The sequence below is a fragment of the Stigmatopora nigra genome, chromosome 19 (assembly GCF_051989575.1).
Source record: "Stigmatopora nigra isolate UIUO_SnigA chromosome 19, RoL_Snig_1.1, whole genome shotgun sequence".
In the NCBI taxonomy this organism is placed as follows: domain Eukaryota; kingdom Metazoa; phylum Chordata; class Actinopteri; order Syngnathiformes; family Syngnathidae; genus Stigmatopora; species Stigmatopora nigra.
This window is the reverse complement of record NC_135526.1, coordinates 10,822,113-10,839,922: the sequence shown is the minus strand read 5'-3', so window position 1 is coordinate 10,839,922 and position 17,810 is coordinate 10,822,113. Positions and strand designations below refer to the sequence as shown.

General features: G+C 40.8%; 1 protein-coding gene across 4 annotated transcripts in view; it reads right to left on the bottom strand.

Moving 5' to 3' along the window:
• Positions 1-17,810, bottom strand: part of hyou1 (hypoxia up-regulated 1) — a 68,729-nt gene that overhangs the window by 17,784 nt on the left and 33,135 nt on the right. For all 4 annotated transcript variants that reach the window (XM_077740814.1, XM_077740810.1, XM_077740813.1 and 1 more), the window contains 6 exons: positions 13,034-13,172; positions 12,827-12,884; positions 9,406-9,482; positions 1,158-1,310; positions 531-688; positions 363-450 (listed from right to left, as the gene is read on the bottom strand). In XM_077740814.1, coding sequence (XP_077596940.1) covers positions 363-450; positions 531-688; positions 1,158-1,310; positions 9,406-9,482; positions 12,827-12,884; positions 13,034-13,172 — 673 coding nt within the window. The remainder of the gene's footprint in view (positions 1-362; positions 451-530; positions 689-1,157; positions 1,311-9,405; positions 9,483-12,826; positions 12,885-13,033; positions 13,173-17,810) is intronic.

The following is a 17,810-nucleotide window of genomic DNA, read 5'->3' as shown; positions in this document are numbered from 1 at the left end:
CTACTTATCTATTGTCAGGATTGCCATGTATAGACTTGATTCTGCAATGCATTGACTCCTATATGTCATAATAGTATGGCCAATTTGTCTCAAAATGTTAATATTTAGCTCATCTTTGGGAATTGGGGAATTAGGTAATTGACTCTACTATACATAAGTAATGGATGCATATATTCATAGATAAGTATCTTAACGTTTGACTACGTATGCAACTATGCTGTATCTGTTTTTTTTTATTTTATCTTATCAATTACGTACTACTTATTTTAATTTCCATTTTTGTTTGTCCCTACAACATCGGTTAAAATGATACAAAATACCTAGTGTGACATTTAGTAATAACTCAGAAAGCAAGGACTTACCTGAGTTTCGAAGATGAAAGCTTCCAGGGTGTTCAGCATTTTTTCTCTTTCTTGTTTAGCCAGATCACGATCTGTCAAATCAAGCAACCTGAAAAAATTCATCAAAATCAAATGTTTGTCAGGGAAAAGCAAGTTTAAGAAACATGAATGGAAAAAAATATTCTTTACTTCATTTTGGAAGCCTTAAGGTCATTAATGGTGGGATTCAGAACATCGTTCATAATGAGCTCAATTGTTATATCTTCCGAGATCTTTGTCTTTTTCAGAGGTCTGGCCACAGTTTCATCATCCTCTGCCTTTAATATATTTTCACTGTCCTTTTCCTCCTGCAACAGAAAAGATTATTTTTACCCTCATTTTAAATGGTTTGGGAAATATTATTCATACTAAACACTGCAATGCTTTGGATGTCAATGTTTGTTGTCATGCTGTGCAATCTGAACAGTTCCTAAAAATGCATAACCTTGATGACTGGATTTTTGCATGAACCTGTCTTATCATGGGAAGATATATTCATCAAAATCTTCTGAAACCTAAGACACAAATTTATTTATTCACTTCATTTATATTAATTATTTTTTTTAATTTAACATCTGAACATGGCCCGCTACTATTGATGCGGCTGACTCACCGGTAACTGGTGAAGTCTAATCTATATATCGGGGAAACAACTAAATGCTGGTAACATTTTATTAACCACAAGCAGAGCCAGAGGTGCAGTCTCTTGGCTCAGAAAGTTGACCTTGGAAGAGACTATAAATAAGTGTAGCAATGTTGACCAATTTTAATAATTACCTTGTCATCAATGGAATGTCTGGAATGTTTTTCTTCCTGGTCTTTTTCTTCTGCTGTGTTTTTTTCTGATTCCTCCTTAGTACTCTCCAACTTCTGTCTGTCATCTTTTTTGTTTTCACCCTTTGTTTCCTTTTCCGATGTGTAATCTTCATCCTAAATTCAAATCAGTATATTTTAGATTTATATGCGGTGGCACATACCAGAAATGGTTGGTAACCGCATTTTACATTGAAATTCCCATTTGCTCCACGGTCATCAATATACTACCAACTAAACCTTTTAAAAATGAGTGTACCAGGTTTGTTGTAAAAAAAAAGTACCAAACAAGCAAAAAGAAGAAAAAAAAGATATGAAAATTATTTAGTAACCAGTTAAAATCAATAAAGAACAAGCAAAAACATTTTCTATTGTAGTTCAAGTGCGTAACTAAGAGGAGGCAAACATTTGGCAAATGGAAAAACATAAAAACATGCACAACCATTTAAAATTATGAAATCAATGTCATAACTTCCTTCTGGCCTAAAATGAAAATGAAAATGAAAGAATACAAATCCTCCTGAAAGCTGACTCAGAAAAACCTGGCAAAGACACAAAAAAAGCATCACGGAAGGGCAGCCTGCTAGCTATGAGAGCGCAAATCTAACATGTCAATTTCAATATAATATACAGGAAACGTATTTACATTGCGGGCATGATTGATTTTTTGTTGATTCTGGGTTTCGCAGCTTGAATTTGAACAATTGGTTAACAGTGCTTGCAGTTTACCCTTCAGTTGCTAATGAGATTTACCAGAGCGGGAATCATCGAAACTTGTTTCTCAATATTTTTATGTGAAATTTTTAGGACAATGGAGATTTAATATCCGCTTATGCAAACTAACTGAATTCTTAAAAAAAAATTTGCTACTGTATTTTCACACCTATAAAACAATATGCAGGAATAGGAAAGGCATTATACACAAATAGGTACTTAATAGTAAGTTAATAAATAAATACGAGAATAAATATATAAATAGGTAACTGTGTTGCTGAGATATATATATACATACACATACATATATATAGAAGCACATCTATACTGTATCCGAATTCAGGAGGTCCTAACCCACAGCCTTTTTTGAGTTAAAGAGCCTGACGGCTGATGGGAGGAAGGATCTGCGGAAGCGCTCCTTCCTGCAGTGAGGGTACCGCAGTCTACTGCTAAAGGAGCTTCGAAGGGACTCCACCGACTCGTGCAGGGGGTGGGAGGTGCTGTCCATGATGGACCTCATCCTGGTCAGCATCCTCCGCTCTCCCACTTCCTCCACAGAGTCCAAAGGACAGCCCAGAACAGAGCTGGCCCTCCTGATCAGCTTGTTCAGCCTGTTCCTGTCCCTCTCCGTGCTCCCACTTCCCCAACAGACCACTGCATAAAACACAGTAGATGCCACCACAGTGTCATAGAAGGTCCTCAACAGTGACCTGCACACACCAAAGGACCGTAGGCTCCTCAACAGGTAGAGGCGGCTCTGGCCCCTTCTGTACAGGGCATCTATGTTTGTGGACCAGTCTAGTTTGCTGTTGAGGTGAACACCCAGGTACTTCAAGTTCTCCACGATTTCAATGTCTTTACCCTGGATGTTCACCTGAGTGGTCTGTTGAGGTGTCCTCCGAAAGTCAACGACCATTTCCTTTGTCTTACTGGTGTTGATGTGCCGGTGGTTTTGCCTACACCAGTCGACAAAGGCTGTGATGACTCCCCTGTACTCCAGGTCGTTCCCGTCAGTCACTCGTCCAACAATGGCGGTGTCATCGGAGAATTTCTGGAGGTGGCAGGTGTCAGTATTATGTTTAAAGTCTGACGTGTAGAGGGAGAAGAGGAGTGGGGAAAGCACTGTGCCTTGTGGGCCCCCCGTGCTGCAAGTTACCACATCAGACGTACAGTCCTGGAGTCTCACATATTGTGGTCTGTTGGTGAGGAAGTCGATGATCCATGCAGCTAGGTGGTTCCTTACTCCAGCCACCTCCAGTTTCCCTCTCAGAATGACCGGCTGAATGGTGTTGAATGCACTGGAGAGGTCAAAAAACATCATTCTCACCGTGCTTCCCGAGTTCTCCAGGTGTGAAAGAGACCTGTGCATCAGGTAGGTGGTAGCATCTTCCACACCAATGCCTGGACGATAGGCAAACTGCAGAGGGTCCAGCTCTGCATTCATCAGGGGGCTCAGGTGGTTGAGGATGATCCTCTCCAGTGTCTTGATCAGGTGAGAGGTTAGTGCTACCGGCCTGAAGTGGTTTGGCTCCCTGGGGTTCGCAGTCTTTGGGACTGGGACCACGCAGGAAGTTTTCCACAAGGTGGGGACCTTCTGCAGACTGAGGCTGAGGTTGAAAATATGCATATTCCATTTACTTTGATTTGCTTTGTACTTTGTGCTTTTGCTTTGCAGTTCTGTCTAATCACCCTCTTGCTACTGAGACAATGTAGTTTCCCGAATACGGGATGAATAAAGTTATCCAATCCAATAGCATGAAACTAGGCTAGTGTATGTTATGCTGCCGCTAGCGTATGTTAGGCTATCCGTTAGCGTATGTTAGGCTTTCCACTAGACAGCATGAGCAAAACTAAGTTTGATGATGCTTTATTGCAGTAAAAGGTACACTCTGTTGTCATTCACTTTAGGCATTTCCTCTGTATAGCTGCTGTTTTTGTCTGTATTGCTGCTGTTTGTGTTTAGCTGAGTATTAAGAGTGCAGCGAGTACACGGAAGTCAAATACCTTGCCACTCCCCTGGGATGTTTTAAATGGATTTACCGTATTGGTTGGAATTTTTAGGGTGAACGTCCGCTGGGTTGATCGCAATAAGTAGCGTGCCGGCAAGAAATAAAACTAGTCACTGAAGTGGTAAGGGCCATACAAAAACTGAATACCGTGCAATGACATGGTAGACCGACCGAGTAGGCGCAGCGACCATTTTAGAGAAAATTTTAGACTTTTAAGTGTGCCTTATTGGTGTGAAAATATGGTAATTAGACTAAATTATTCATCATCATCTTCTTATCTGAGGTTTGGTCGTGGTGGGTGCAGCTTCAGTGGAGAAACCAAAAATTTCGCCGTCCACCACCACTTAATCCAGTTCTTCCCAGAGAAACGCAAAGCGTTTCCGAGAACGCCGGGAGACGTACTCTCCCCAGCCTGACCTGGGTCGGTCGGCCCTGTAGCTGCCATCTAGTCATCTGGCTCCTCTCGTTCTGGAGGAGCAGAGGTTCTACACGGAGCCACCCCCAGTAGTGGAGCAGCTCCACTTCAAGCCTGTCCTGGATGAGCATGCTTTTTACCTTAACTTGAAGGGAGAGACTCGAAACCCTCAGGAGGAAAAATTCCAGCCGCATGTACAAGACCCCGATAATTTAACCTCCCCCACTCAGGAAAGCTTATTCCTGACCCGGAGAAGGCATTCCTTTCTTTTCCAACTGAGGATCATGTCTTGGAGGTGTTGATTCAAATCCTGACCTCTTCACACTTGAAGTTGAAAACCTTTCCAGTGACATTTGAAGACCGTGGCCCGATGAAGCCAATAGAACTATATGATCAGCAAAGAGCAGGGATGCAGTAATGAGCCCACCCAAGTGGAGGCCCTCAATGCCACATCTGCATCTAAATATTCTGTCCATAAAAGTTTTGACCAGAAAGAGTGACGTAGGGCAGTGTCAGGGTTTTTATTTAATTTTATTAACATTTGCCTGCGAAGAAGTAGAAGCATGGCTTTTCTATTAAAGCACGCATTGCTTTCCCTTATTTATGCGCACAATATTAGCATACTTGGTTGCAATGAAGTATATACTTTGCTCCTGAAAGCCTTGTTTAGTCTAAACAAAGAGGAGCCCTGAGCACTGCACCTGCGGCATCGGCCCTCCACCGCGGATGCTCCAAGAGGCTGCCTGACGCTTCAGTCCTCAACTATTTTGACTATTGTGGATGTGTTTTGGTCACATAGGTAAACGCACTGGATGTTTAACTTGTGCTTTCTACCCTTCCCTTTAGAGTTATTACGTCTATGTAATCAGGGTCACCGTAAAGATGTGTATGGTCAGAATGGAGCTAGGAGGCTATCTTTGCGCTTGTTCTCGTTGCAAATGAAAATTGTCTCTTCCTATTTTGAGCGTGAAATTTTGAACACAATAAAACACGACACGCAAAAAAACTGCAAGTTGGCGGTGCCGTGACACATTGACGTCACGACATAATGGCGCCGTTGCGTTATGATGCAATGCGTGACATCATGACGCAATGCGCGACGTCATGACACAAGGTGCGACATCGTGACGCAAGGTGAGACATCATGACGCTAGCAAATGCGCCCGATACTTTCAGTTATTTCAAGTTAGAGAAAAGATACAGATAAAATGCTAAACAAAATTTGTTTTGACGTCTTTGAACAAAATTCAAGGAAAAAAAAAACATCTTGCATTAAAGGTGAAAAAAATGCACGTTCCCGTCACTGCTCGCACAGCTATCTTACCTAGGTCTCAGGCAGCCATCTTACCTAGGGCGGTGTCGTCTAAACCTCGCTAAACGCGCTCTGACTGGCCAGATGCGAGATTTTAAAATGAAACAAAATTCCAATTGATTTGTTTTTGTTGTCTTTCTTGTTCGAAAGTGAGAACTATTGGAGAAATATGATCTATCAGAATAGAGATATTTTGACATTCGAACCTATATGGCTACCACTACATCTTAACCCTCTGGTAAGAAAATTGTAATTTCCATCATTAGGACTGAATTATAAAATTCAACAATTTTAAGGAATTTTTTAGGGAATTTTCATGGTGCGGCTTAATGCAAGTAAATACGGCACTTGAAGCTCTCCTTGTATTGACATTGATCACAATGGATAAATGAACAATAAGCATAAATGTTGAATTCATCCTTAACTTACCGATCAGGTTTCATTTGAATCCTCTGTGATCTATATTTACAATAATATTTGGGCATGACTCTGAACAGAATTTTTTTAACACCTCAAATTTTCTCAACTATCTAAGGTCGGGTACGATGACAAGTCGCCATTTTAACCACATAGGTTGCACCTAATGAGCATGTCACGCTGGAATAAGAGATCTTCGCTTTATCTTTATCTTGTGAAACCAATAACAGTGGGGATGAGGGAACAACCAATCAAATATTCTCATTGAACTGACTTTATCTCTCGTGTCTCGCTGCCCCCAAATGAGTCATCACGTTATTGTGGTGATGGGGTTTGTGTCCCAGTGATCCTTGGAGCCATGTTGTCTGGGTCGTTGTGTCCCTGGTAGGGTCACCCATGGCAAACTGGTCTGAGGTAAGGGACCAGACAAAGGAGGCCTTGCCGGAACACGGGTCACCGGGGCGAAACTCTGGAGCCAAGCCCTGAGGAGAGGCACGATGGTGAACGCCTGGTGGCCGGGCCTACACCCATGCGGCCTGACATGGGTTCCCCCTCACATGGGCTCACAACCTGTGTGAGGGGCCAAGGAGGTCGGTCGCATCGACAGCTGGGCGGCAGGCAATGGAGGGATCCTTGGCGTTCCGATTCAAGGTTCATTTGCTAGCGTCATGATGTCGCACCTTGCGTCATGACGTCGCGCATTGCGTCATGACGTCACGCATTGCATCATGACGCAACGGCGCCATTATGTCGTGACGTCAATGTGTCACGGCACCGCCAACTTGCAGTTTTTTTGCGTGTCGTGTTTTATTGTGTTCAAAATTTCACGCTCAAAATAGGAAAATAGACAATTTTCATTTGCAACGAGAACAAGCGCAAAGATAGCCTCCTAGCTCCATTCTGACCATACACATCTTTTCTGCTTCTTAATTACATTCGGTGACCCTGATTACATAGACGTAATATTTCTAAAGGGAGGGGTGAAAAGCACAAGTTAAACATCCAGTGCGTTTACCTATGTGAACAAAACACATCCACAATAGTCAACATAGTTGAGGACTGAAGCGTCAGGCAGCCTCTTGGAGCATCCGCGGTGGAGGGCCGATGGCGCAGGTGCAGTGGTTCCTGGCACATCATGACATCCTGGGTCCTCTTTGTTTAGACCAGTGATTTTCAAACTTTTTTGGCCACCGCCCCCTTCACCGCCGGGCCAAAATGCCAACGCCCCCCTCTTTACCCCTTTCCAACGAACGCTAGAACGACTATATTGCTAAATGTCACAAGAATTGGTTGATTCTTCAATCACAAACAGTTTGAAGACTAAAAAAAACAATTTTAATAAACAAAAATGGTTATCATTTATTCTTCACCTCGAATCATAAAAATTGATAGCTGATGCATTAAGCCGGTCGCTGTGCGCATACGTCTGTGGTTAAGCGTTGCCGGCGCGCTATTGTGTGCTCCTCTGCGGCTGACTGGATGGTGGTGGTTTCCCCAGTCGCCTGCATCGACGATAAACTCGCGACAATTAGTGATATACGGTATATGCGCGCTGCTCGTGAGCGCTCAAGCAGACAACGTTTCTTGTTTCAATAAAGCTTGTTTTTTTTGTCGACTTTTTATTACAGACAATCAATTTTTCCGGTCTTTCTACAAACACCAACGTCACATTTTACTGTAATTGCTCCATCGCCCCCTTCACTATTTCAACGCCCCCCATTCGCCTGTTTATTCGTCAGCGCCCCCCTGAAAGTTCACACCACCCCCCGGGGGGCGGTACCGCCCACTTTGAAAACCACTGGTTTAGACTAAACAAGGCTTTCAGGAGCAAAGTATATACTTAATTGCAACCAAGTATGATAATAATATTGTGCGCATAAACAAGGGCAAGCAAAATATACTTTAATAGCAAAGCCATGCTTCTACTTCTTCGCAGGCAAATGTTAATAAAATTAAATAAAAACCCTGACACTGCCCAACGTCACTCGTCAAGCTTTTTTCCAGACTGACTTTTCCAGAAAAAATGGACATCATTAAGAAAGGGCGGTCAACTCCTAGCAAAGCTAGCAAGCCTGTTACAGCCGGGAAACGGGTGTGTCCGCCACTTTCAGTGCTCTAAGTATGAGAGCTACCAAGCTGTATTTGGAGCGAGCTGCACAAGCAAACATATTGGCGTGTTGATTTAAAGCCATTTTCAAGACGGGTGGTGTCAGAAATATGACAGGGCAGGCTCGACCTTGATCATTAGCTTCGATGGCGATGGAAAAGAAGGAAAAAAGAAAGGAGAATGGATATTGTGTAGAGTTAAAAAGGAATGTTGGTGAGTAAAATATGGCTATATTCCTAAATAATATTTCAATTGTGGGCCCGGTTCTGATACCTGAAAAGCCCCAGTGTTTGTATTTCATCAGTAAATGCTGCTAGGAAGTGGATTTTACCCCATTTCAGTGCAATTTTTGCCGTTTCACCATTGACGTCAGTGGAGTATAAAATGTATTCTTTATACTTTTATTCAGTATAGACACTAAGATAGAATTTTGTAGAACCTAGTGGAAATTTCCATCATGACACCTATGAGTTAGGGGCGTGTCATATACCAAGACACGCCCATTTCTTTGTTCCCCTCTTCCCGCCTGAAGGTCTGTACCTAGGTCACATGACCCTTTGTTAATAAAACTAGCTTAACTGTTGGGGGTAGCCAGGGATTCAAACTGGTCAGGCTGGGGGATGGACACATCTCCCAGCGCTGGCTACTCTGACCCCCTCCTTCAGCTGAAGTCTGGTAAATTCTCATCACGACCGACTCTGTGTGCTTCCTCTGATCCGAAGTTATTGAATATGTATGGAATAGATCCGACAACATCCATCAGTCTTTTCCCGGGGAAATCACCCCCCCTGGTACGGTTTTAATGTCTGAAAAGCTCCAGTATTTGTATTTAATCAATAAATGCTGCTAGGAAGTGGATCTCACCCCATTTTTGTACATTGATTATTTTTTATGTCGCAGCTGTGGCTGCAGTCGAGGTTTTATAGCCCTAAAATAGTTTTTGAGGGTTGGATTGATTCGTTGAAGGCCCTATATACCCACAAAAATTTCATAATGACTTGGTTGCCAAAAAGGACAATTTTATTTATTTATTCTACAGTATTTTTTGTAACACTTAATACTGTAACACATAATATAACAAACATTTAATGTGGACCCCAGAAACTATATAAGGTTGTAAACTGTGTCTAAAATTGATATTCAGAATTTAGCATTCTGTGCATTGTGGCAGCATGGTGAAGAATTTTAAACACTTAATTCGTTCTTTCATTCCGCAGTTCCTATTTAGGGACATTTACCTGGATTGACTCAGTCACATTTATGGAACGTTCAGGAGATCCACCTCCAAACAAAGTGGAAATTGTGTTACCTAGTTCTGAAAGACATGAAGAGGTGCATTATAACTTATTCTACTAAGGCAATATCGCAGAGGTGCTTATTTTGCCATGTAATTGGGGTAAAGGAGTGGAAAAAAACTAACTCTGCCTAGAGAGACTAAAGGCACTGGGGGGCATTTTTTTTGCATCTTTTTCGGTTTGAATGCATATTGCACATCTTTCGTTAGTCCATTAAACTTAGTTTAAGTTTTGAAATATTACCGTTTAGAGTTGGGCTCTAAAAGGATAATGATAATTATTGTGAAATAATTTTTGTCAAGACTAATAACAAACTGCAAGAATCCATAGTTTCATGGTTGTGTTTAATATTTTAAAGAGGCTCTAGTTCAAATACCTCTTAAACAATATTGCACACAGTAAAATCCAAGAGGGTGAGTGACTATATACAGTCATGAAATAGTTGGAGATCCCTGATCATTTTCAACATTTTCCTTTATAAAACTCTGGTTGTTTGGTCCGCAATTTCAGGTAAATATCATATAGAGCAGACACAAACTGTGATATTTTAAAAGTGGATTTTCAGAAAGTGTGATAATTTCTTCAACAAAAGACGCAGGCCATAAAACGCTATCGATAATTATCGTGAAATAATGCTTGTCAAAAATAATAGTAAAAACTTTACATTAAAAAATGATAAGTTTAAACTGCATATACACCATCCGACCATCCAAGAGAGCAGGGGCGTTGTTGCGAGTTGAATGGTAGTTCCAGGCCAACACTTAGAAGAAGCGAAGAGGAAAAAATTCTCAAACTTGTTATCCTGGGCAAAAATGGGTCTGACATTTGGTCGCCCTGACGTTTGGTCGCCCGGACGTTTGGTCGCCCGGACGTTTGGTCGCCCGGACGTTTGGTCGCCCGGACGTTTGGTCGCCCGGACGTTTGGTCGCCCGGACGTTTGGTCGCCCGGACGTTTGGTCGCCCGGACGTTTGGTCGCCCGGACGTTTGGTCGCCCGGACGTTTGGTCGCCCGGACGTTTGGTCGCCCGGACGTTTGGTCGCGCGGACGTTTGGTTGCGTGGACGTTTGGTCGCCCAGACTTTGGTAGAAGAGGTTCAAATTATGTCCGAGTTTACTGTTGAAAGTTTACTTGTCTTTTGATCGCCGGTCTTTCGGTCGTCGGTCTTTCTGTCGTCGGTCTTTCGGTCGTCGGTCTTTCGGTCGTCGGTCTTCCGGTCGTCGGTCTTAAGGTCGTCGGTCTTTCGGTCCCTTTTGGCCGCCGGTCAAATGGTGAGAGAAAGTTTACAGTTGAAACCAGCTCTCAAAATTACATTCATGAGAGAGAGAGTTTAATATCTAAGAGAGAGAGCTTAATATCTAAGTACTTTTTAATATTGAAGTACTGGTTGATATACAAGTACTGGTGAAATCTAAAAATCTACTGTCTTCAACAGTACTTAGATATTAAACAGTAATGAGATATTAAAGTCTCTCATGAATCAACAGTAGATATTTAGATATTAAACTCTCATGAAAATAATTTTGAGAGCTGGTTTCAACAGTAAACTGTGTCACCATTTGACCGGCGGCCAAACGTCCGAGCACCACTTGGTGGATAGCAGTGGCGTGTTTACTCTCAGTTTGCTTAGGGAGTTACTCAGAATTTGATATAAAACTACAGAGACTCCCCTACTTACGAACGAGTTATGTTCCAAGCGCTTGTTCACATGTTGAATTTGTTTGTAAGTTTATTCAGTGCGATATTTTGTATTATAATTTATGTTTAAGTTCTATATAAGTATATTGAAGGTTTGTTTAAGTGCATTTGTATGTTTAAGGCTTGTATAAGTAACCAACCCTTTTTTTCCATCATATATGATGCGGTAGCACTGTATGGCATCATTCAATTGATTTGCAACCTTTGTGCAACGCTCAATATTTGGGTCCTGCTGCTCGATCTTTCTGTTTATGAATGGTACTGACGGTCGAACGATTCAAATTGTATTCCCGTGCAACGCTCACCACTTTCTCACGCGCATCAAGCTTCTTTATTATTATTTCGTTTCAAGTTAAATACTTGCCTCTTTCCTTGCATCTCCCTCACTAGAAGCCTTTCACTTTTCACCAACCATATTGAATAATGAATGCACGAGATATTTAATGATAAAAATGAAAAAGGTTCTTGCACTGGAGATACGTCACGCACTTACGCAACTTACGCACTGCAACGAACTGGGCAGAGGAAGGTGGATGCTGGGTGAGCTCTCACAGGGCCAGGTGTCGGTTTAGCGACGGAGAGAAACACTACTCGGAAAAAGGCGCGCAACACAAAATCGAACTTAGGAACCTTTTTTGACATAAACGCAATTTGCAGACATGTTCGTATGTACCGTTGTTTGTAAGTAGGGGAGTGTCTGTACTATATTTGGGGGGGCGCGAAAAGTTAAATTCTTTTGGGTGGCGCAACAGAAAATTGTCGAGAAGCACTGGTTTATGGGAAGGATAGAAAAAGCTAGTTCAGATTTCAGCAATGAAACTGTGAAAAACTAATGAAATGGAAGACCACAGGCATAGTTATAGTTAAGGCCCGTAGTGGCAGACGGATGAATATAAGAACAGTCAAATTCAACCCAGAGACCAGCTCCAAAGACCTACAACATGACCTTGCTGCAGATGGTGTCACTGTTCATCATTCACTATTCAGGGCACTTTGCACAAGATGCTGTATGGGAGAGTAATGTGGCACAAGGCTTTTATGCGCACATGCCAAAAATAGTCACTTGAGGTATGCTAAAGCACATTTGGGCAATCCAGCTTCGTGCTGGAATAAGGTGCTGTGGACTGATGATACTAAAATTTAGTTATATGGACAATGGGTGGTATGCATGGCAAAGGAAGAACAGCATTCCAAGACAAACACTTACTACTCACTGAAAAAAATGGTGGAGGTTTCATCATGCCGTGGGGCCAGTGCAGGTAGTAGTAATCTTATTAAATTTAAAGGTCATGTATTCCACTCATTATCAGCAGAACAACGTTACAAACAACTTCAACAATTAGTAACAAAGTTGAAGTTGCGCCGGGGTTGGATACTATAGCAAAATAACGACCCTCAACATTGCTCAAATTCTACTAAGTAGTACTAAATACAACATTGTGGAATAACTCAGTCTTAAGACATGAATATGATCAAAAATCTGTGGTGTGATATAAAGCATAAGAGTATAACGCAGAAGAATGGTCAAAAATACCCTTAACCAGAAAATCTGTGTTGTGATAAATACAATAAATAAATTCAGGATTTAGAAGCATCTCTGGTTGTGTATTAATTTGGTTGAAATATATATTCTGAGACTTTGATGATGTATTAATTAAAAACACATACTAGTTAATGCGGAGTCTTCCTCCTTCTCCACCACAACTGTTTCAAAAACAGACTCTACCTGTGGAGGAAAAAAAGTACATTATTGCTTTGCTTTAAACAGGATGTATTAAATCCTTTCAATTTTACATTGAGTGAAAGACAACGCTTCCCCTCTGATCATGCTAGGCCTGCTTGTAAGAAAGTTTAATTGATAAAAATGCTACGAACCCGATCTAGTAGAAGAATTCCACTTTCGTCCATGTTAAAATGGGCCTTGATACCCTTAGAATCTGCATTGGTGTGTTTCTGAAAGCTTCGCCCCACTCCAGACAGCTTGACTGTTGTCAGGTTCAGAGAGCCAAACACACTGCAATAAGATGAAGATGAAGGAAAAGTGTAACTCTCAAAATATTGAAAAAAACATATTACAATATGAATAACCAAGTGTAGTTAGCATCAATACTTTGGATTAATTTAAACGGAAACTCCAGACTGTTCATCTTTCTAACCTTGGTGCTGATAATTAAAGAAACAGTAACTTTGTAATACAAGAAAAAAATTGTGTATAGATTCCTAAAATGAAGCATTGTGCGCAAGACACTCCTGTCTGATTCATTCATTCATTCATCATTCAGGTTCATTTAACAATAGTACAGTGCCAATCTAATACCAGTTCGCGATCCTCTGAGGACTAAGCTAATGAATAAAAATAGGTAGAGCTGCAAATATGACCAGGAAGCAACTGTCTCCTGGTCGAATACAATTTGGGTGTTCCAGGGCTGCCAACAACTCCGGAATTTTAGGAGTTTTTCCGGAAATGCAATGCAAACTCCGGGACTCCGGACAACCTCCCTAAACTCCGGAAATCCCCCAAAAATTCACTTAAATGTTATTCCGAAGTAACTATTTAAGAAAAGTACCAAATTTCCAATTTAAATAACTCGAAATTCACACCATCTTGATTCAACTGCACCGTAAACCGGAAAAATTCAGTAACTCGAGTGCATTGTGAATCATCTGAGCTACAAATTCTGACGAATGATTTATCTTGTAAGACTTCAGTGTGGTAATCGATTCGGAATAGATGGCACAGGTTTTTTTTAACAAGTGATAATAAAATCTGACTAAACCAACAATCTTTTGTTTGAAACAAATCCTATTATTTTTGGAGTTGTTCTAAAGGAAGTTCAAGTAGGAGTACGCAGAGCTTATTAATGTGTCTCCTTGGGATAAGCGCAAAATGGATGAAACTTTTAAGAAGTCCAGACACTCCCAGCACTTTATTGCTTCTTTTTCGACGAAATATCCCATGTTGACGCCGTCTCCAAAAGGATGGACATTTGCACATTGCACAACATGCAAACCCGCATAAGGGACCACCTGAAAAACGTTTGTTGTTGAAATTTGAATTTGCCCATAAATGAGCAAGAAATTATCCTTTATTCACTTTTTATACTTTTCCTTATGCTGTACTTTTTCAATAGTTTACAAAAACACTTTCAATTAATGTAAAAACATGATAATACCAGTTTGATTGAAATTGTCCCACATTTTTTTTTCGCATTTTATATCAATTTTGCATGAATCGTATTCACTCCGGAAATACTCCGGAAATGGGACAAGGGTACTCCTGAAATGGGAAGGGGTCGACGGATGTTGGCAGCTCTTGTGTTCAGAGCTGTTCTTGCAGATAGATCAGTTTATTCAAATTTGGCAAAAAGGAAAAATGTCACAAAAGGCATTTTTGACAGGAAGCATTTTTCTCTTGCATGGGAGAATACGCGATACTGTCGCTTATGGATTGGTCACCTTCTGATGGTGAGTTCATCAGGAAAGAGATGGAAGGTGAGATGTGACGAGTTACAATCTCCTTAAATACATTGGTACAATGCAACGTTAAATACACTTAACTTTCTTCTATTTGTGTGATACAGCTGCAAAGTATTTGAACACTGGAGAAAACTGATGTTATTCTTTGGTAAACTAGCTTTTGTTTACAGGGGTCAAACTATCCCTGTAGTTTTTCACCAGGTTTGTACACACTACAGATGGGATTTTGCCCCACTCCTCTACACAGATATTCTCAAAAACAGTCACGGTCTGCGCTGTAGCTAAGAAACAGAGTTTGAGCTCCCACCAAATATTTTCTATAGGTTTAAGTCTGGAGACTGGCTAAGGCACACCAAAACTTTGATGTGCTTCTTAAGGAGCCACTGCTTGGTTATTCTGGCTGTGTGCTTCTCTTCATTCTCTAGTTGGTAGACCCAGCCACGACCCATCTTCAATACTCTGACTGAGGGAAAATAGGTTGTTCCACAAAATCTCATAATACATGGCCCATCCTCTCCTTAAAACATAGTCATCATGTCCCATGTGTAGAAAAAAAAACTAAAGTATGATGCTTCCACTCTCATGCTTCATGGGAGGGATAGTGTTTTTGAAATGGTAATCATCATTCTTCCTCCAAACAAACATTGTTAGTGGAATTATGACCAAAATGGTCCATTTTGGGCTTGTTTGAACCTTCTCCCATGACTCCTTTGTATCATCAAAATGGCCATTGGCAAATTTAAGACGGACGTTGACGTGCTGGTTTACGCAGGGGAAACTTTTGTGGCATGCATACGTTGAAACCCTCATGTCATAGTGTATTATCAATGCACCTTGGAAATAGTGGTCCCAGATCTTTTCAGGTCATTGACCAAGTCCTCTCGTGTCATTTTGAGCTGATTCCTCACCTTTCCATTAATCATTGAGACCCACAAGGTGACCGTCTTATTTAATTTCTTCCATTTTCTAATGGCTGCTCCAACAGAGGACCGTTTTCACCAAGCTGCTTGGAATTTTTCCGTAACCTAGGGATGGTGAAACCAAGACTTTTCGAAACAATGAACCACAAATGAGAAAATTGCTCTGAAATAAATCACTGTCTCAAGGCATTTAACACTACACAAGCGCTCTATCTAGATGTGGTGGAGTAAATCTGTATTGTTCAAAAATGTAAATGTAATAATATGTATTAAACTACAATGCTTGTGAACAGATATGACTGTTGAATGAGCCGGTCCGACCGGTTCCCGAGTTTAAATTTCTCACGAAACAGTGTGATTCGCCGACAATCTGGTGATGAACGAGCCCTTCTTTGCAATGATTTTTGTTGGACTGACACAGTGCTCGGTACAGCTTCGCCATACCTCTGCTGTAGCCTTTTTCCAGCCTTGTGGAATTGAACAATTTTGTCTCTGGTGTCTTTGGACAGCTCTTTGGTCTTGTCCATGTTACAAGTTTGAGACTCAAAGATTGTATGGGGTGGACAGGTGTCTTTATGCAAGTAATGACGACAAACAGGTGCAATTGATTCCCAATAATACATGGAGGGGAGAGAGACTTTTAAAGGCAGACTAACAGGTCCTTAACGGTCAATATTCAAACTGGTAAACCGGTGTTCAAATACTTTGCCGCTATATCACAATTTTTTTTAAATCATACATTGTAATTTCTGGATTTTTTTTTTTACATCATTTCGTAGGGTGGAGATGCAACAATGATGAAAATTTCAGTTTCCTCCATGATTTCTAAGTGGGAGAACCTGCAATATAGCAAAGTGTTCAAATACTTACAGAACTGACTGTATACTGTATAACTATTTTTTTTTTTCCATTTTTAGACCCGTGGATATAATGAAGTTAAACAGAGTTGGTTATTTTGTTGCATAGAAAATATCCTATCCATTCTTGAAATACAGCATAAGCTGTACATAGTAAGGAGAGCAATTTTAACAGTAATTCTTATTACACTTGGAATACGAAGTTAAAATAGGGTTACACCAGGAGGAAATTCCTGAAGATGCTATTGTTCCTTGGAGTTTTATATTTCCCGTGGGAGTTTAATTGTGTACAGACGCTGCCCTACTTACGAACTTTCATCTATAATAAAGAAGCTTGATGCGTGAAGAAAGTGGTTAGCGTTGCGCGGGAATACAACTTGAATCGTTCGACCGTCAGTACCATTTATATACAGAAAGATCGAGCAGCAGGACCCAAATATTGAGCGTTGCACAAAGGTTGCAAATCAATTCAATGATACCATACAGTGCTACCGCATTTATGATGAAAAAAAAGAAGAAAACTGCAATCGTCATTAGATAAATTCTTTCGGCCAGTTTCTCGTAAATCTCTCTCCATCTCTCTCTCTAATGTATGTATGTATACACAGTCCTGTATGTATTCTCTCTATTTTATTAAATGTTTTTTACAGTACAAACCAATGTTGGTTACTCATACAAGCATTAAACATACAAATGCACTAATATAAACCTTCAATATACTTATATAGGCCTTAAACATTAATAATATTACCAAAATATAGCGCTGAATCAACTTCAATTTGAACAGTTTCAACTTATGAAACAGCGCTCGGAACCTAACTTGATCATAAGAAGGGGGGCGTCTGTATTCCTGAAAGGGCAGGTAAAGTTTTGATTATGTGAAGGAAAATAAATGAGTACTATATCAATTGCTTCGTCTGTTTTGTTTTCTGCCATAAGCCATTTTGTGATAGATAGTTGCCCTTGTGAAGTTTTTCCTCAGTTTGTGTGAAATTTGTCTATGTTGTTTTAGTGCTGCTGCCATTATGGTAACGAATTCGTTATTATTTTTTTTTTTTACGTAGGCCGCTGCGCATCAATCATGTTCCATTTGGAATTTCCTCTGCTCATCGTCTTTGTACCGGTACTCATCTATATTACTGATACTGTCTCATAATCAAATACTGACAGTTGTTTGTTTGTTGATGCTTAATAAAGAACTTGTAGCGTCATTTTGTATGGTGATGCTGTAACATAAAATTAGGGCAGGTGGATTGCCACCTCAGGTAGGTAAGATAGATGGGTTTCCTGCCTTATGGGCAGGTGGCTTACAGTGCCATTCGAAGAGCTTAGTTATACTTTATTGTGAACCTTGTCCTCTCAGGTCCGCGTTAGTTGCCATCTTGACCTAGTGTTTGC